The sequence below is a fragment of the Drosophila willistoni genome (genome assembly GCF_018902025.1).
Source record: "Drosophila willistoni isolate 14030-0811.24 chromosome 2R unlocalized genomic scaffold, UCI_dwil_1.1 Seg167, whole genome shotgun sequence".
NCBI classification, from domain to species: domain Eukaryota; kingdom Metazoa; phylum Arthropoda; class Insecta; order Diptera; family Drosophilidae; genus Drosophila; species Drosophila willistoni.
In genome coordinates, this window is record NW_025814050.1 from 4702690 (window position 1) to 4724082 (window position 21393).

A 21393-nucleotide genomic window follows, 5' to 3' on the forward strand; every position below is an offset into this window, starting at 1 on the left:
CTGACTGCAGTTGAAAGACATTCAAGGTAATTATAATGATTGGATTGGCGAGCTGTTTTTCTTTGTTTTTGGTGTTCTTAAGCGATTACAGTATATAGTAGTATATACATTTATAATTAGTTGGAACTAGAGTCAGAACTAAAGAAATGTGCATCTTGTAGATTTAGTATGATGTTCATTCTAAGAATTCTAAAATGCTCTTCTAATTGCAATATCTTTAAGTTCTTTGGTCCTTGCTGATATCCTTAATATACTTTTATCATCACCTTACTACCTGAAGTCGATATAAAGCGGCCTTCGCCTTCTTCCTCTTTCAGTTTGTAAGTGACAAATTTACACACACTTAGGCAGAATTTATTGTAATATAACAAATCAGTTATTTAATTGTGTTTATTTTTTAATCAGCACTTAATACACATATCCTTGACAATATTTTCATAAGCAGATGTATTCTACTTTTGCTAAAAAAACAAATAGAAACTCCAATAATGTAACGTTAATTATTAATGCTAATATTATTTATGATTTTCTTTGACATTAAAAGTTTTGTTTGCATATTTTTATTTAATAAAGTATGCAATCATATGTTTGTTTATTGTCTCGTAAAAAAATGTGTGTGTGTGTGTGTGTTAGTGCCATGTGTTAAGTTGATAATAAAAATGCCTTTTTCAAGGTTCTTTGGCTTTGCACTGTAATTATATGCAGTTTTATTTTATGTTTTGAACTTTATGTGCATCGCTTTGAAAACCGATGAATTGCCTCTTAATTTTGTGTTTTTTAGGTACCACTACTTGGCCTCTGAAATTCTCAAAACCGAATTCAATTAGTTAAATTGATAACGATGAAGGTCTTTATCATGAGGAGGACATTAAAGAATCTAGCGATTCTGAAATTGCTGACCTATTATTATCAGGGATGTGTAAGAACGCGCAAAAATGTTTTAAAAATATTTGAAACAGAAGCCGTTTTTTAAAAGTGAGCGAAGAGCATAAAAAATAATTATTTTTGATTATTATTTTTTTTGTTCGAAAAAATTTTAATGGATAATTTGTATTAAATTACTCAAAATTAATTATCTTTCTTGAAGAAAATCTAAAAAAATCGAAATGTAATTATTATTATAAAAGTTTTTTAATATATGTGTTTTTAAGATGTACATATAACAGTTGTCAAAAAAATATATGTGTTGTTTTTTAAAATAGGAATTTTATGTAATATTTTATTTATTTATTAATTAAAGTAAGGGATAATAAAGTTATTGATACCACAAAACTAAAGCATTGTCAAGTAAAGCCTGGCCTCGGCTTGGTACATTACATGGTATGTCTGGTATGGTATCAAATCCAAATTTTCAATAGAGAACAAATAAATTATTTTTTTTTTAAAAACTTTTTTTTCTGACAAGCATGAGTCCAATTGTTTCCGAAGTGCCGTTGCCGAACCTACACGAGCATTTACAGTGGATGTGAGACGGCAGCGCTGCGGCAGAGCTAGGCCCTAGTCCGGGGAATGGGCCGTGCCGACCACTGGTTTAAGGAATTGAATCATATGGGAAATATTTTCAGGAGAGGGTCTTTGACAATATGGGTGATATTGGGAATACTTGAACATAGACAGTTTACAGTGTGTCCTAGTCTAAGTCTTAGCATTTTTATTTAGCCCCTAGGTATGATAATGTTTTAGTTTTAATATTTGAGGTAATGACTTGAGTGGGGGTTCCATTACGCTACTAAAAACTGTAGATTTAGATACCGTGTCAGCGAGTTCGTTCCCTTTAATGCCACAATGGCTGGGAATCCAGAAAAGTTTTAGGTGCAACTTCAGTAAGAAGAATCCTGATAATTGTTGGATATGAGTCGATGTTGTTGTTGTTCCCGATAGATTTTACAAATGAGCGAGAATCACAGCAAATTTAAGGTTACTTTTTCTGTTTTGAATTAGTTTTATTGCGTCTAGAATGGCTATGGTTTCGACTGATGGTATTGATGAAAATTGAGGTCGTATTTCCCTTTTCAAAGTTTCCATTTCGGAGGTGATGGCAAAGGTAGCGGGGTTGTATTGCAACGAGTCGTCTGTATATAAAAATGTGTGATTGTTGTATTTTGCATATCTTTGCTTGGCAATAAGAATTTGTATGACAGTTGAAATATGTATAAAATTATCCAATTTTGATCAACTTTAACAGTATTACATCTTATTATGAGTATATTCCTAAAGGAGCAATATTGTTGACTTGACCATGCCGCGGTGGACCGCTTCGATTATAAGAACTCCAGATACTCTCCCAGTGCTCCTGGGAGTGGCGATTAAGATAAGCTTAGATGACGAAAGCCAAACTAGTTTAGTTTAGTAGACATCAAGTTCAGTGGCAGACTAAAACGAGAAAAGGATTTTTCCTTTTATATTATTTTATTTCTTTAGTACAATATTTTTAGAAATAAAATAATATTCAATCCATATTTACGATAATATTATTCCACTTATCTGTTTTCTACACAAAGAGTTTATTTTATGGACTTCGTATGGCCAAAAAAAAAAACGTTGACTCATCTCTAATTGATGTCGAAAAACTACTTTAAACGATTATTTGCTCCCTTTTATAGAAATGACCTTTAATTTGTGTTCCTACTCATCTCATTCTGTTTCCCATAGCCGTACACAGGTAACCTTACCTTTTTTTATGCAAAACAGTTTAATCACGCCCCCATCAATCAGGCAAAAAAGAAAAAGAAAAAAGTTCAACCAAATCCGCCAAAATCAATTCCACTTCTCGTACTTTGGTGTATGTTTGCATTCATTCAGTTTCAATTGTTGGCTTTTGGTTTTTTCATGCCGTTGTCTCTGTTTTTGTTTTTGTGAGTTTTTTTTTGTTGTTATTTTTGGCGTCATCGCATTATCCAAATGCCATTTAAAGTTAACCTTTTCAATTGCCATTCCCCGCCCCGCCCCGCTCCACCCGAGATAAGCAGCTATGCAAATTTCATGGCTACCAAAACAAGGCTCATCATCAGCACAAAATCCGCCAATTCAAGCGGCAATCCATTCAATGCTACCCAATAATGGCACTAAACAGTAGTGCGGCGAGAAGAGTAACAAAAAGAGATTGGAAAACCGCAATATCATCTTGTTTAGTGTCATTAAAGTCGGCGGTCTCCCCCGCCTCAATGCTATACATTATAGCTCGGCTCGAGCACAATGGAATTCATATCATAAATACCTCACTCCCTCTCAATGGGCATTGTATGCAAAAAAAAAAAAATATATGAAAAAATTATTAACAAAAGGGTTTCCAAACAAAACCACCTAAACAATTTTTGATTGAAGTAAAATGACAGAGCTACCGCACTGAAAACGCTATTATTATTATTTTTTTTGGGAGTGCCAAGAAAACATAACAAAGAAATTATTTTGCATTTTTAAACCATTTCTAAGGGGTAGATAGTTTTTTGGGTTTCTCAAAATTGTATCCAATTTGAGGTTCAGTTTCGATTCTCTTGAGGCAAATCGAGTTTTGTGGCATTCTTGTCGAGATTAGCACCATTACCATGGATTATCGTACACCTACATATGAAGGCAGGCAGGCCCAGGCTCTCTAACAAGTTGGCAATTGGTTGCGAAAACCTCAACTCTGCTTAGATTCCCGCGGCGCATCGCGACGCCTGAAATTACAAATTTTGTAATTGCCAAACAAAAGCGGAAAAAAAAAACTGAGAAAAAGGGGATAGACGAGGGCGATGGGGCGGGGGAGCCTCACACAATGCCCAAGTATTGCATAGAAGACAGCGCTAAATTATAGTAGATACAAGTAGCAAGAAAAAGGTATGTGCACATTGTGCAAATCGCTGACAAAATGCAGACAGAGCCAGCCAAAGGTAAGTGTAGTCCCATTGGAATGATGTCAAGAGATGGGAGCGTGATTGAGATTTGAAGAAATAAATCAAAGATCACAGTACTCAACTCAGTTGAACTGAAATCTAGACCAGATAGTAAGTTGTTAACTTTAATAGAAAGGCAAAACTGTTGGCCTTACATTTGACTTCAACAAAAGTCTTGAAAGATTCAATTGAAATCAGAAATTGGTATGTATAAGAGATTCTACAATATCTGTATCTCTTTACTTAATAATCGAACTTTATCGAATAGTGTGTTATCCCCAACTCTTGTGAATCGATGGATTATTGTATTCGGGCATCAATCCCTGTCACCCTTTCTGAGAGATCATTCAAAATATTCAATCTAATGTCCTTTGTATGAAATAAACCTCTACTTAATCGCACTAAACTGCTTTCTTATTAATTTATTCATACGAATTTGACATGGCAAACATACGTAGACCCAGAGTCAAATTTTTGTCACGAGGATCAAGTTAATTTGTGGACATTTGAAAGTAAGGAACTGCTACTTCCGTTTAGACCTTCTGAGCATGGAATCACGCGCACATCTCTAATGTAATGTCGCTTGTCGATTGGCAGGGCAATTATGAAGTCACAATGCAAAGCATTACGAAAACAAATAGCTAGCCGAATGAAAGAGGAGGCAAACGCAACTTCAACTCCACCGACTTACATATTTGTACATATGATTATGCCAAAATCGTATCGCATCGACACGATGCCTCACATTTCTTTCCCAGATGCGCCGACTTTGCCCCAAATCATGTACATATGTAAAGAGTGGACCCCCACTACAGTTACCTGTGTGTGTGTGTGTGTGTGAGTGTGTTATACATTTGTACACACATATTTGTACACACTTCTTTTGGGCCCCCTTGAGGCACGGGTCGATCGTGTAGCAAATGCGGAAGTTTGAACGAAAATAAATGTTTCTTTGTTTTACAACTGTATTAGAGAAACAACAACCGTGGTAGGTAGTTTGGTAGATGGGGGTGTCTCCAGCTCCGACTCCAGCCCCGACCCGCATCCACCAGATTCATACATATATAGATATTTATATATCGATCAGCACTCCCTCCTTGCGGTGTTCGAGCAATTACGCTTACCGCCCGCTGGCTTTGTATGGCAATGTGTGTTGCTTTTTTATTTAATAAAATCAAATCCAATCATAAATAAACTTAAACTTGTTTGACCACAACAAAAATAACAAAAAAACAGGCAACATTGGTATGTAAAAAACGTGCACGTTTAATGCGAATCAGTTAGAAAAAAAAGTAATGTAAAGTAAAGTAAGGCACTTAAGTGCGTTCGCTCAATATAGTATAATATCGTGGTCTATGGAGTGTGCTTTGGATACGGATGATTGCATGGAGAGTTAGAGGGGTTACCTTTTTTTTTTGTTCAGATAGGTAAGTAGGTACGTGGCACACCCGCTCACCCTCCCACAACTGCCATATTGTTGCCATTTGTTGTCCATTCCGTCCATTCCGTCTCTTGTCGTTGAATATTACTCACTCAGTTGAACAGTTTGCGCATTCAATTGAACGCGAAAATGTGCAAAATCAGTTTATCGCACGAAATGGTTACCCTACCACAAGGAACGGGCATATCCCCTAAGAAGTCACATATAGATGAGGCAGGAATTTCTTTTAACGTAAATCTCATTAACATAATTAATAGGTTATAGAGTTTAAAAACTAAAAGGCGTTTTCCTACTTTTTGTTAGACCTAACAACAATATTTTCTTGGTATTTTCCCTCATTTCCTGTCTTGTCTTAGAAATCCGCTTTTGTTTATATGACTTTTCCTATCATATACTTTTACTTAACATTGTTTCAATTGGCTTTGTAAATTGATTTATTTTCTGATCTTTTAACTTCTTTATTACTGACAGCTTCCTTCCTCTCGCCAATCTCTCTTTCTCTCTCCAGCTCGTAGAGGCAAATATACTTAGTGCGGCTTAAACATGCAACGCCTTTCCTGGGTCGCCTTCGGACCGACCTCGTTACAAGCTCTCAAGCTCAACAACTCCTGCAGCAGCAGCGGCAAGCTGACTTATAAGTGCACTCAGAAAAAAACTTATCAAGTTTTAATAATGAACTAATATTAACTCAATGACAAGAGGATTTTTAGACGTATGTAGCATTTCGGACTAAAAGGGACAAATTAGAATATTGACCTAAAAGTATAAATTAGTTTTTAAAAACGACGCTGAAAATATTTTCAAAGATACGTTTTTTATTTCTTTATAGTCCTCAAATCTTTATATTAGATACTAAATAAATCTTATGTAAAAGTAGATAGATAGCATATCCTGAAGGCCAAAATCTGGACTATTTTATAGAAAAAAATAATTCAGTTTTTTGGTTTCATTCTTGCTTTTATTTACTGAATCATGAAATTACATATTTAACCCTATACGGCCCTTAACTGTTAATGAATTCTGTTTTTGGTTCCTAAGAAAGCTTAACTTAGTGGCTTTAGAGGCCTTTTAATGTATAGTAGGTAAGAATTAGGGACTTTCAGGAAGTGTATTTATATGTTTACAGAGTGAGATGGTCTTCAGTTTAATATAAGTTGGTGATTTAGATAAATTCTTATGGATTTGTTGACTTCAAAAATTAAATTACCTTGGATAGGTTTTCTAATGTGGGGATTAAAATGGCAGATAGTGGACTATAGGATAGGAAAAGTGAGTATTCGAACATTTTTGTAGAATGATTGTTATCAGTTACTTTCTATGTTTTATTTATTGTTAGAATCTCATACGATGACATTGGTCATTACCAGGATTGACAATTGTAAACTGTTATTTGGAAAACTTCAATATTAATTTCCACCATAAAAAACATTTTTTTCAAAGATTATTTAGTCATCTGTCATAAAAAGAGAACAAATTCGAATTCAAATTTTATGAATTGTTTTTGGAAAAAAGTCCCGACGTGTCTCTTCGCAGTATTAACTTTACATATCATATATATTTACTACAAAGTATCCAAAATATGCCGTTTACACCGTTTATACCCAGGCAAAAGGAAGGAAACAACTAGAAAAAGATTCAAAATTCAAAATTTGCCTCTGTGGTTAGTTAGAGCTGATGACATGAAGAGTAGAGACATTGTTGAAACGATTGTTCATTTCGTTTGTATAAATTTCATTATAAAACGAAAAGTATCACAAGTTTTCAGTGATTTAGTTTTTACTGCATAGAAATCCAGATATGCAGAAATCCAGATATGCAAATATATTAATATTTTTTTCTAAACTTTAAACACAGAGAAGAATTGTTAATCAAATATATGAAATAGATGTCCCAATAAAGTAATATATTTCTCACTTGCAAAGATGTTCATGCAGAAGAAAGTTAATACGATGGGTAAATTCTTCTTTATAAAGGTTTCGACGCTTAAATCCAAAAAATATGTATTGTACCTTAAAATTTCTTGAATGGCTTTGCCCACAAAGTAGAAACTCAAGTTGCTTTTTTTAGTTGATTTTTTCCAAGTGTACATATATTTTACTCTGTGTTTTCATCTCCGATCGAGTATTTACAAGCGTGTTTAATCGTAATCGCGCCAGAGCACTACGCTCGTGTGCACAATATGTTTTTGTTGTTACCCACGATATATACTCTGTATATATGTACATACATATGTATGTACTATATACATACATCTACCTGTGGGTACATACAAATATATAAATTTTTGCATATTTCTCTCGCCTCAATCAATTTTATGTTGATGTTTATTTCAGTTTCCCGCTCATTTGCATTTACCATAAATTCAATTTAGCTCTGTCGGTCTGTCCGTCTGTCCTTCCGTCAGTCTGTCCGTCCATCTGTCCGTCCGGCATCGTCTCTCCACTTTCTGGTGACTTTTATTACACTTTTTTTTTATTTTGATTTCTTCCTATATTTTTTTGCTCTCTCCATCTCTCACTCTACTTTTTCACTCTGTTATTTACACGCTTTTAATTCAATTTCAATTGCACAATTAATCAAGCGCTTGGTACACCTTGGAACAATTTTTGTTTTTCTCTTTCATGAATTTGATTTTTGGTTTTCCTTGTCTTGAAGTTCAACGGAGCGTATGAGCGATTTTTACTCACTTGTCGGGCCTCTGTTTGTTGAACTCTTTTGTGTTAATTAAACGCTTTAATAATGTTGCGCTTTGTTGACGCTGTCATAACAGTTGTACCTCCCACCACATACACTCCACCCTCCCCCTCCCACCCCCACCCACTTTTAGTGCCATGAATTTCAAAACAATTGCATTTTTTCAAAGCTGTTCCGTTTCGTGCCAAATGATTGATTCGATTTCTCAGAGGCAGCAGCAACCAACGCACAATGCCAACATCAGCATTATTTATGGCACCAACTCCAAGTGCATGAAATTTTTATTACAATCAGCATATATAGCATGATATATATTGTATATGTATATGTATATATCAAGTATTCCATTCCTCCTTGGATACAGAGTTAAAGTCGAAGTTGGAGTCTGTGACTTTTAAGGTGGGTCGTCGTCATGTTTTGAATAGCGGAAATTCCACACAAGCTGAACAAAAAGTCAACCACCGCCTGTCATATACACTCGGACATATTCATACACCAATCTATGTATAGTATGGATGCCAAAACAAGTCAGAATGTTGACCATTTGGCATTGATCAACTATAGCATACTTAGCAGAATCTAATAAAATCTAATCTAAAGTTCGCAAACCATTAAAAGCCACGCAAATCAAGAATACTTATCCATCATAAGTGGAATATATTTGACTTGTGCTATAGTCTTTGGTTCCGGCTTACTAATTTATATTATAGCAACACTCTTCGATCGAGGTATTTCGGTATTCAGTCACCGAAATTGTAGGCTCTTGATTCAGATTCAGAAGTTGTTATACAGCTTCTCGCGTGTATTTATTGATCATTAAAATCCATTAAAACAAGATCATCATCCCATTGAGGGGGAGTGGGTGACTTTGAAACTGGCTTACCGTTTTATTGCTGTTTTAGTGGCTTTGACTATGTCACCAAGTCTCAACCAAGCCCACAGCAACAGAACGCTTTTTAACCAGTTGTATGGACCACAATTCATTCTAAAAAGGATGGACTAAATAATACCTTGAAATACTAAATAATATGTATATTGAGCAACGTTTTCTTTAAGTTACTTTGACTTTGTTTTAACAAGTTTTGGTTAATACAAGAAATTAAACTAACTGAGCTTGAAAAGTTAATGGAATAAGTTTAATTTATAAGTAAAGGTGCAAAATTTTTTAATGGAAAAAACACTTTTCCAATGAACAAGAACTTCAAACATTTTACTAGCAATAAAGTGTTAAACTAAGTAATTTACGGAGGTGTGAAAGGTGTGAAACTTGATTGGTTGATTAAGCCATATCTTATATCGTAGATAGAATTTAAAATGTGTGTTCCGAATGTTTGACAATTAAGCCCGATTATACACAATATATCGGATTGTGTGTGCAGGGTATTTGGAAAATTGAAACTCATCCATGCAATGCATCCAATAACATTGACATTTAGAATGCTGCACTCGTATTGAGTTAAGCTTTAGCTTCAAGCCATTCATAATTGCAAAAACGAGAGAAGTAAAAACAAAAAAGAAATACAGAAAAACCGCCATAAAAGCCAAATGAAAACGAATTTGAACGCACCGAAAGTCCACAAATCTACTAACCTTGTGCCCCGGCCATAAAAAATTGCGTATTGATTTCATCGTTGCCGTTGTCGCAGTCGTTTGTTGTTGTTGTTGCTGTTGTTGTTGTTGTTGTTGGTGTCGTTGTGGTCTTGGTCTCAGTTTGTCGTTGTGGAGTCATGACTGCAATATGCTGGCTGGCCAATTATAGTGCACTTGCCCATGGATATGGATATGGATGTGAACGTGAGCATGGATACGGAGTGGGCTGCCCCCCTCCCACTCCACCCCCATAACAAATAGCAGACAAACAGCTGAATTGGATTAAGGACGGGGAACTGACATATGTATATATCCATTTTGCTGGTTGCTTGGGGGGACTGACCAACTCAATGGCTCTGTTTTTCCTCCACATTCTCTAGGATGTGGAATTCTGGTTTTGGTCTTCATTTCTTCTGCATGGAATAGCTTGATTAAGCTAGCGAACAAACCATTTTTATAGCTAATTAATATTTATAAAATTTAGCCGAGCCATTGAATCGTGTTATAACTAATCAATACTAATAACCAATCAATAATTCAATTAACAATGGCACAAAAACTTGCCCACTAATGGCCGAAAAAAAGTTAAGGGCAAAGTGAATAAGAGTTAAGGTATGCAGATTATGTTCATTGTTTAATCGTAGATATTGATATGGGATATGTTTCTTTAATTTATTCTCTAAAAATGGAATAAAGTCACTCGTTGCTCGTTAGATTTTCTACTTTTCCATTGTTGGGTTTTGAAAATTTATGAATAACTTAATGAAGCATCGCAATTCCATCTGCCATGTAAGTGGCATATCTTTGGCATCAATGAATCATCTTTGCTTCTAGTTAACCCACTTTAAAACGACCAAAAAACATAACCCAAACCCACATGCAACCAATTGCAAAACCCTCTAGCCAATATATGAATATTTTAGCAACAAAAAAGACTCAAACACAATTCTTAACAGCCTTTGGGCACGCTTTGTGGAAGCGCAAAAAAGATCTCATCATAACTTAAACGTCACGTTACCATAGCCATTAAAATATTGGCGACAATGGCCAAAAACGACTTTGCCCGAGAAATCGTTGTCGACACACTAAACCAATGATCCCCAAATGCAAGTCAAATGCAACTTAAGAGAGCTACCAAACACGTTTTAAGAGAGTTAACCAAAGAGGCAACAGGTCTTTGCTTTTGCCTTGTTGGTTGGCTTTCTGAGACACTCTGAAATTGTGAGTGAGACTCGACCAAAGACCGAGTCGGAGCTTGAAAACGAAATCAAACTGAAACCGAAAGTCAAACCGAGCTGAACTCTCTAAGCCAAGTACAAGTCCAGTCCGAGCCAAGTCTCTTTTCCGACGAAGAAGAAAGAATAACAAATCCGTTAAGAGATCGTCGTCTACGAGTCCAAACGTTAATGGCGCCAGCGGCGTCGACAGAGACGTAAGCTTTATATTTGGATGTTGTGTCTTGTTTTTTTTTTTTTCTTTTTTTGGCTTTTCGTTGTCGATTTTATGTTTTTGGCGTCTTCAAGCTGGCCTAAAGGTTTCTTTCAGTCGTAATTTTGGCAGCCAAACGTGCGGATGGCCAGAAAATTTGAAGCGCGTGCCAAGCGAGAAACGAAAATCGAACAGAAATAAGCAAAAAGTAGCAGCTAACGATCAGTGGCAAGTGATCACAACTGATTAGTGTGAGTTTTTCCGAAATGCTGGGATAGAGGAAAATTGATTTTCCCAAGTGTTGGGCTTCCATTTGGTGGTCTGCCACCTGAAGCATAAAGTTTTGTTAATTGCTTAAAGGTGGTCAATACCTATTGACAGAGTGAAGTGTGAAGAAATATTGACTTTAAAGTTATAATAGTAAGTGCAAATACAAAAAACAAATTGCACAAATCAAATAGAGAAAAGTGATTGCTAAATTGGGGAGCTGAGATTTGTGGAAAAAGATATTTCAACAATCTGTCGATCGAATGAATTTGGTTCAAATATTTGTCGTATGCCTTGACAAAGTAAATTTTCCATGCAAATTCTCTTGTAATTATTTATTTATATATATGTAATTAACTAAAACAACAAAATTCCTTGTGCAATCAAGCCAACAACATCAACAAGCAACCAAGTCACAACTTGCAATTTTAATTAAATCAAAATATGAATGTTCATAGAGTAAAATGCAATCCAAATTGATTAACATATAACATGTGAGCTCAATTGAATGTCGAGTACTGTAGACCCTGCCAAACCATAAACCAAATAACTAAATCAAAAGAAGAAAAACCACAAAAGTGCCAAGACCTAAACAAAAACAAAAACCCAAAGAGCAAAAAGCAAAAAAGCGTGGAAAAGTCTCAAGTGTGAAGTTCTCGTGTGAGTTACGACGAGCAAACTTAAGTCGCGTAAGTCGAGCAAATTTACAAAAGATACAAAAACCAAAGAAACAGAAAAAAAAACAAAAACTGGTAGCTTTAATTTTGTGCAAAACTGAATTTGTAATGATGATTATGCAGATGTCTGTCAGTCGGTCTTCCACCTGCTGATTGATAGAATAATTGCTTTCATGATGTGGAGCTTTTTTATTTGGAGAGCTCAAGAAATACAATATTTAAATGCGAGACTCTAGAAAAGGTTATTGATCTAACAAGATGTGAACAGTAAAAAACTGTTGCCTCAAAATCACATTATATAAGACTGACAGGCATAATAATTCGATGATTTAATAGAATTTAACAGGTTTTTTAATTTTTCTCGTTCGCTTTCAATCCAAAGCAGCAAAAGATACATCGACAAATTAAGGTGAACTTTAATTATGATAGATCAGTCTCTGAGATTATATAATAAATAAAAATAACAAACTCGAGAATGTGAAGGATTTGTTGTTAGAATTGAGCCAAAGTCTTAATAGTTTAAACGTTAGAATTGACTGCAAATGATTAAGAAATAATACAAAAATATAAGTTTATGTCATCTGCCAAATTAAATAAATGCTTAAAACCAAAAATTCGTTAGTTTTGAAAAGAAAAAATACTAATAATTAGCCTTTTGTATTTAGCCAACGGCGAATCAATTCGCAACGCATGACTTAACTAAAAACAAGAAAATGTTATTAAGTAACGAATATTTTGAATGGTTCTAATGATTGATATATTTATTTTGGTGTAGATTTATTATTGCAAATAGATAATGTTTGGACTTTTATTTCCTTAAATAATTTTTAGTTACAACAAACGATTTTTGTTCTGGTTACTAGAAACAGAGTCGAAGTAACTAATTATTGTGCTCAAGAAAGGGCAAGAGTAATATAATTTAGTAATGGGAATCTAGTGCTAGTACAAGGTCTTAAAATGTATTTCATTTAGTAGCACGTTCTATGTATTACATATCACCTTGGATTATCTAAAGCATGTAAATCATTTATTTTGCTTAGAAAATTTCAACAAGTAATTGTTACTTTGGTTCACATTTATGGATTAAATTAATACAACATTCAAATATATGTATAATCAACAAGTTTAATAGTTAACTAAAATCCCTACAAAGTGTACAAAAATGTGCTTATACTGCTGGCCAAAAAGTTATTTAAACAATCTTGATTATGGCCAATTTTAGATGAGCTTTCTAGAGTCCTTTTTCTATTATAATTTATTTTTTAAATCGAAACTCCATAAGAATAAACAACTGTAAACTGTAGTTGGATGTGTTCTCCATCTTTTTTTTCAAGATTCTCTTCCTTTTGACCAAGACTTTTACGATAGCATCAAAGCCTTTGAGTCTTCAAGTGGTCTGACTTTTCTAATTAGTAACAGTAAACTGCATATTGATATTTATCTAAGTTTGGGCCGCTTCCATGTATTGTTCAATAGCTCATTTGGTCAGCCATTAGAACACCTTTGAGCAACATTTCCTCGCCTCAATGCCCACAAAATGTAACTAAGACTACTTAGTTATATACTTGGAGACTAGTACATACAGACAATTGGTGTGGTAGATGCATACCTAACTAGCTAGCTAGTTGCAGTGCAATCTTCAATCGTTAGTGTTCGATCTGGGTTGCGCAACTTTTTAATTTTCGCCTTTATTGCCTCAATGTGGGCATTTCACACATCGAGACGAGAACGATACGTGTTTCGCATAGAAACCCAACGACGATTGCGACGATTCCGGCGGCGACTGTTGCTACTAGTACAAACCACTTCGACCTATGCACCACATTCCTGACATGGCAGGCAACTAAATTGCATTGATTACACGACGACGACGACGACGACGACTGCGATGACGACAACAACGCAGCGGCATGGAGTGTCTCACGGAGGCAGCAGCATCCATAGCCACAAAATGCCAGACGGGTCTTAGTTATAAGTTAAGTCATTTGGTTTTGCTAGCTAATGCAACTGCAGTTCAAAGTTATTTTTTGCAAATAAATTGTTTAAGCTTTTCTGATTTTATTTTTTTTGTTCACTCTTCGCCTTGGCCAGTTGTTGTTGCTGCTGTTGGTGTTGTTGTTGTTGTGTTGTAGTGGATGCTACGAGGTGAGCTAGCCAGCTGCCATCTGTGGGCACTTGGCGGGTGGACTTTGTTTGCATTATGGTCACAACATTCACAAATGTAACAATTTAGCCAAGTAGCTTGTACTTTAAAACCTGAACATTGCAAACATTTTGTTGGCATCCTTCAGCAGGGGAGTTCAATTTGAAGATGAAATAAAACGATCGATCACTTGCAATAATAATCGAACAATAGTCGTAACATGATCTACTCGACTTGTGGTCGAGGTGGACCAGGGACTGAAATGTTTATGCATATTCTGATTAAGTGATCGATCATTCGCAGATCTCAAAGTATGTTTGACATTTTGCATTATCCGTGGGTGTAGCACATTGATAATCTTTGAACAGAATTCTGCAAAGGTGATCAACTTCAGCAGATTATGCACGATTCTTTAAATCTATTTACGACTTTGTAACAGAATACATTGCTATAAAAGCATATCTCGATATAATCGGTTAGATAAATGAGAAAATGACATTATTTTATTTGCTGAAAACAAGAGATTATTAAAAAAATCTCAAGTCAAGGTTGAGTACATTTTGGAGTACCAAATTTGACTGGCAGAGATAAGTCAAGAGAACTTGGTCAACACCAACTTTAATAAATATTATTAAAAGATAAGACTAGTTTCCTCCGAATTGAAGACGTGGCTACTGTAGACAAGAAATTGGATGGATTATAATCCAAAATGTAATTCACATTCATTTGTTCCCTTTATAAATGTGTTTTTCTAGCTGAAATTTCAATAGCCTGTTGTTGTGGTAGTAACCTTCGCACTTTACATTCTACAATTCTTATGACTTTGTTGACCGCATAACACGCATACAATTTTCTTTGACTTTTCCTTTTGTATTCTTCTTATTATCATTACACTCATTCAACCACATTTCAGTGTGTTATACAAGATTTTGAAGATGACTTAACTGAAACCACAAACAACAAAAGGCTAACCTTCTCACATACTCCATTTAAAGCTCTCAACGGCCCATCATTTTCAGTTATGGACGAGTTCCGTAAACCATTAACCCATTAACTGAGTGGATACGCTGTGGCCAAGTAATCACTCTGTTTGGTTACACCCAACTCAACTCTGAATACTCGCAGAGAGCGACCCTACAACAAGGTTCTTCACAGCTGTCAATGGCCATTACGACCTTTTTGTATTGTCCATAAGTTTATGTATCTAAGACCAAGCACCATTTTCACGCCAGTCATCCAACTACTGACCTTAGCAAAATCTCTAAAGTCGAAAAATAAAGTCAAAGCCCCGTAAGCAAAACTATTAATAACTAGCAAAAAAAAAAAGTCGAAGAAAAAACAGATTTTGCACAGTGCATAAGAGGAGATTCGAGAGGTTTTGGTGCAGCTCATTAAGCGGGCAGCAAAGAGCATAACAGCAAAGCAGCTGCCACCCATTAATAGGCTGGAGTTGCTGACTCTTCCAAGAAGATACAAAGCCAAAAAGAAAAAATGAACCAAAACACTTGAGGGAACTTGAACAGGCAACAGTGAGGCACTCAGGCAGCCAGCCAAGACGCTCAATGGAAACGAAAACAAAAGTGAAAAGGTCAGCAGCACCAGCAGCAGTTGGGCACTCAGCCAGGCAGGGAGTCGCTGAATCAGTTGGAGCTGGGAAGTCGAAGGTGCAATATTCAGCCAACTGTAGCCGCCAAGCTCAAACGATTTGCCAGTAATACCCTAGACCAAAAGGTGTACTGCACGGTTAGACAAGAGATAATAAACAGTCTTTGCTCACATCGAAAGGAATTTATTCGTAAGATTTGTATTTATTTGCGGAACCAAAGTCCAGATGGATCAAAGCTGAATCACCATATACTTAACTCTGTCAATAAAGTCTTTATAATAGCTTAGCCCAATCCAACATTTTCGAAAAACCTTGAAAGCCCAAGAGATTTAAATAAAGTTCTAAGCTTGGAATGGGAAAATTTAATTGTATTCCAAATAGTTTTATCAACTTGAGAACCGAATTATGTTTAACTATCAACATTCGAATGATTCTTTATTATTGTTCAATTGTAAAACTATTGATTAAAACAGCAATTGGTTTTTGCAAATTACAAAATTTTACATACTTGGTCTTTGATTAAACCTTCAGTTTGAATTGTAGATTCCTTTTTATTACTTTTAATTTACTCAGTAAACATTTACAACGATTCGATAGATCATTATGAGCAAATGAATTTTCTAGTCTCTAATATTAGTAAGTTAACATACTAAACGAATGAATATTTAACATGCAAAACTATAAATTCTTTTAAGTATCCCAATTTGCAAATGCAAAAAATATTGGCAGAGTTCCAAATCTGAAATCATTTTAAACTTTGATATCCATTTTGCCTTATACTAAAAAAAAAGTTTGGGAATTCATTCCAACATAGAACTAAGAATAGGTAATTTATTGAACTACTCTTAAAAGGCTTACCAATACATTTAATATTTATATTCATCATTCTTTTGACAAAAGTTTGCTAGAATTCAACGATAAATGATGAAACAAAACGTTCAAAATCAAGTTCTGACTCAAATCTAATATAGTACATACATATGTGGATATTGGTGACTTTTTCTAGTGGACCAAAATGTTCTCCCAGTGACACCTGCTTCCTGAGGTTGTAAAGTAGAATCCCTAAGTTAATGATGACTTTTATGAGAAATATCACATTCGAAGTTAAAAAAGTATTTTAGAAAATTCTATCTGACACTTTTACCCATGCTTTTTCTTCACAGCTTCAATATCGAGTCGACTATTGGTTTTTATATTCGCTATATTAGATATGTTCGATTTCTATCACAAACAAAACATAAGTCCATGTGTAACACTGTCAGGAATTATAAATAGCAGATGCTATAACCTGTATGTTTATTAAATTTTATGAAGACTTCTGAAGTAGACAGAGTTGGTTTAATAATAACAGATTAATTATTACTTCTTGTCTACATATTTCACATATTTTATCTATAGATAGTACACATCGTATACAAGACAATACACGAAATCAAATATAAGTAAACCTCTAAATTTATATATTTCATCTTGCCAACTTTAACAAAAATTCTACGCAAAACATTATGATATATGAATATTTAAAAGATAGTGTAACCAATTTTCGTTGTGAACACAAGTTGCTACCTCTTCTTTTTGAGTCTTATTGCCATTTGGGTTTTTTTCAGTTATCGTTTGTTTCGTTTTTATTATTGTTGTATTTGTTTTTCTCTTCTCATTTTGATTCCGGCTAACAAGTTGCGCTTGCGCATTTTGTACACTTGGCCCAGGTTTATGCCAGCAACAAAATACACAAAGTTACCTATGTATGTATGTATGCTATAGAGAAATATTTTGGCTCTTTGTAGTAGACAAGTTAATGCTAAAGTTGCAGCAGTTGCCGGGCTTGAAAGATCTTGCCCAATGTATTCGCATTTTAATTTTTTTCTAAACTATTGGCCAATGCTCTTTTGGGTCTTCTCATGCCTCGCCAATGGCTCTTTGAGAAAATAATTTGAAACCGAATTGCAGCTGGGGTAATTTACGGATGCTACACGCGGTTTTTGTGGTCATTTGGGATGGTTTAATAATTAATGGATTGTAATTGAGGGGAATGGAGTGGAAGAAGCGTAATTGAAGAAGCTTTGGATATTGTGCAAGGTTTGCGAATGAAGTTGGTTGACAACTTTCAAATGGAAATGGAAATGAAAATGAAAATGTGCGAATAAATTGACAGCACTTTCGTTTTCCATTTCACAATTCGATTGCCTTTCTAACAACCCAAAAGAAAACCCCAAAACTTATTAAACTATTTGCAGGAGTGAAGAAGCATCCGTTGGCGGCCCTACAACTCTGATCTCTCGGATGAGCTGGCATTAGCAAATGGCACACAGACAATAGCAATTACCCTCTGCAATTGCTTATGCAACCGAAACAGCAATCTTCAATTGACATTTGGAATAAAAGCACAGCAAAGCAAGGCAAAGTCGGAAAATTAAAGCCTCTGGCAACGGCAACGGCGGAGTGAGTTAGCTCAGTTCAGTTGAGGTGAGGTTGATCTCTGTCAATCATGGACGGACAGAAGCCACTTGATGTTGCCGCCGCCATGACTAATGAGACGTCATCATCGGCGGGTGGGTTGAGACGTCAGCCCACCAAATATCCCCATGGCCTAAACATAACAGTTCAGACGATAGACGATAATGTGGTCGACGATGATGACTACTCCCGCGCCTCGACCCTACGCAGCAGCTCTTCCAGCGAGGCCTGCTGGACTGAGACGCAAAAGTATCGCATCGGCATGCTGGGTAATCCGGAAACATTAGCCGAATTGCAGGTGCGTCGCTATAAGTATCCGCTCAAAGCCAACTATTATCTAAATGGCGGGGGCATGGGTAATCCTCAAGGAAAGCCCACGGCCACTCCGCTGATGCTTTTGGGCTATGCGAAACGGGCTTGTCGCTGGAAATATATGCGATGGCCCATTATATTCGTGGCCAGCGTTCTGTTGTTTTTTGGCCTGATCACCTACTGCCTGTGGTTGCACGATGTCAGCGTGGCACGGGCACGTTTCCTGCAGCGACGCTATGAGGCATCACTAACATCGACGAGCACAGAGGGAGGTGGAGGTGGTGCCTGGAACGATGATGAGGAGACAATGGACGTGATGACAACGGCGGCAACAACTGAGCATGATCATGAACAGCACGAGTCCACGAGGCTTCAGCCGATTGATATTATTCATAGGGAATTCTCAACGGAATCGGCAGAGATGACAGAGGACAACGAAGAAGCGGTGGAGGAGCGACCAGCAGAGGGGGACGATGACTACGATGATGCCTTGCTACCTGCAGACAGTATTCGCTTCACATCGGGCCATCAAAATAGCTTTGGTGTGCCTATCGAGCAGGATAAGAGAATGTTGCAATTGCTAAAAGAAGTGAGTTTAAAGCCAACCAGAAATGTTTAACATTCCTCTAAGCACAGGGTTTAAATAGATTGCAAATGTAATGAGTTAGTTGCTCAACTATTTTATGGCCATTTAAATAAAAACAATTTCAAGAAAGCTATTAACCAGTAGCATTTCTGTGCCGAATGGCAAGTTATTATACAGTAGTTCTTGGTATGTGAGTTTTAAAACTTTAAGGAACGGCAAACATTATCTTGACATGCACACGTTTACTTTCATTTTGCCAACTAATTAATCAATCAATCAATCCATCAATAGTTGCTGCCGAAACCGCATTCAACTCCATCGGGCAGTGTGCAGCCACTGACCCGCGTCTCCCCCACACTGCCACCGCCACAGTCGGCAGTCAGTGGGAAGCCGACGGCAGCAATGACCACGACACCGTCGAGCAACTCTGCCGGCTGTTACTCCACAATGTTGCCCATGTGCCGCGGCGTTCTCGACTACGATCTAACCTACAACAATGGTAGCTCAGCGCCGCGGGACTCCATCTCGATGGCCGCCTACGAGCAGCTCATTCAGGCCAACTGCTCGGCTCGGGCTGTGGAGTTTGTGTGCGCCACTTTGGAACCAGAATGTCGACCCTCTCATATTGGCCAGCTGCCGCCTTGTCGTCGCATCTGCAAAGGTAAATCCAGATGAATTTCCCCGACTGTTGTCCTCATTAATCAACTCTCTCCTCGTGTGTGTTTTAGCCATCCTGGAGGCCTGCTCCATCGTGATTGCTAATTCGGATGCATTGAGTGAACTATTCGACTGCAGTTTCTATCCCGACTCGCATGAGAATCACAAATGCGAGGATCCAACACGCAGACGGGATCATTGCTATGCCAGCGAGTTCCAATGCCACGACGGTAGCTGCATTCCCCAGCAATGGCAATGCGACAACATCAAGGACTGTGCCGGGGGCGAGGATGAGGACGAGCAGTGTCTGGTGTGTGAGCAGCAGGATGAGTTCCGCTGTCGTTCGAATGAGAAGTGCGTTCCAGAGAACCAGCGCTGCGATCTCAACTACGATTGCGCCGATGGCAGCGACGAAGAGGACTGCGATGACTATGGTTCGGGGGACTCGACGCCCTTCGATGAAGCCGAACTAAATGCCTTCCCCAGGATATTTTCCTATGCCAGTTTTCTGTCCCCAAATGAGACGAATGATAAACTTTATACATATATCACAGCCACCACAGATGAGGAGGCCGGCACGGAAACTAAGTATCAACTACACCGAGTCGAAGCGCCCAATAGCCCAACAGCCAACAGTTCTGAAGAGGCCAATGGAGGACCCAAGGGTTTTGGTATGATCTCCCTATCCCAATTAAAAAAACATTACACAATTAATCCTCTCACTTTGTAATTAGTGAACTTTCGAGATAGCAAAGAGATCATGATGACTAGTGACTCGGAGAACAAGTTCAAGTATTCTGCACAGCGGACCAATCGCACCACAAGTAAATTTAGTCTAGTTCCCTCGACGACACCTGCAGCTCGAACGGCCAGTGCTATTCCGAGTTCAGCTCTGCTGCAGCAAAGGGAAAGGGAGCGAAGAGTGTCCACCACCACCACCAGCACCACAACACCAAGAACCACAACGACTGCCACAACTTCAGCCACATCAACTAATCCAACAACCAGATCAAGTCCGGGGAGCACCTCATGTCAGCCCCATGAATTGCGCTGTGTGAGTGGCAAGTGCATTACCGTTAGTCAGTTGTGCGATAAGGTAGGCAAATTCAACCACAGACGCTCGGGACAATTGCCTTAACTTTTTACTTGCAGCAAGTCGATTGCCCCGATGCCGCCGATGAACTCATGTGCGTCTATCGAGAGCGTCCGAGTGGCAGACGTGGAAGTAGCACAAGCACCACACGAACCAGTTCGATATCATCATCATCTTCATCATCATCATCATCATCATCGTCATCATCATTAGCAGCTGCTACCATTCTTCCGGACTCCCCAACGCCATCAACAGTGATGACCACAACAACAACAACAAGACGCTCGATTAGGACCACCCCAAATCGAAGTCGAAAGCCCAAATCTTAGACAACTTTTCTCCATATAATAATATCCCTCTATATTTGTATGTAAATCTATATATTATATATCTAATTAATATTTATGTGTAAATTTCTTTCAATTTCTTATGCGCTCGCTATATGTATGATAAAATATTTGGCTAGCCTTTAAGTTGTTAGTAGTTAGATTTGTTTGACTATTTTTATACACCGAAATGGAATTGTAAATTGTATTTTTAGCAATTGAATAAAATTAAGTTGTGAAT

The 21393-nt window shown here is 37.0% G+C and overlaps 1 protein-coding gene across 2 annotated transcripts; it reads left to right on the forward strand.

The window, feature by feature from the left end:
• The first annotated feature begins 10890 nt into the window (after nt 1-10890).
• On the forward strand, nt 10891-21179 carry LOC6644075. Of its 2 annotated transcripts, none has more exons than XM_023176680.2 (6): nt 10891-11032; nt 17959-19079; nt 19368-19737; nt 19805-20404; nt 20468-20829; nt 20886-21179. In XM_023176680.2, exons 2-6 carry the CDS (start codon nt 18210-18212, stop codon nt 21153-21155), a joined length of 2472 nt encoding a protein of 823 aa, XP_023032448.1. In that variant the 5' UTR covers nt 10891-11032; nt 17959-18209; the 3' UTR covers nt 21156-21179. The 2 variants fall into 2 exon arrangements, with proteins under 2 accessions (XP_023032448.1, XP_046866535.1); XM_047010579.1 differs by lacking the exon at nt 10891-11032 and adding an exon at nt 11166-11279.
• Nucleotides 21180-21393: the final 214 nt, after the last annotated feature.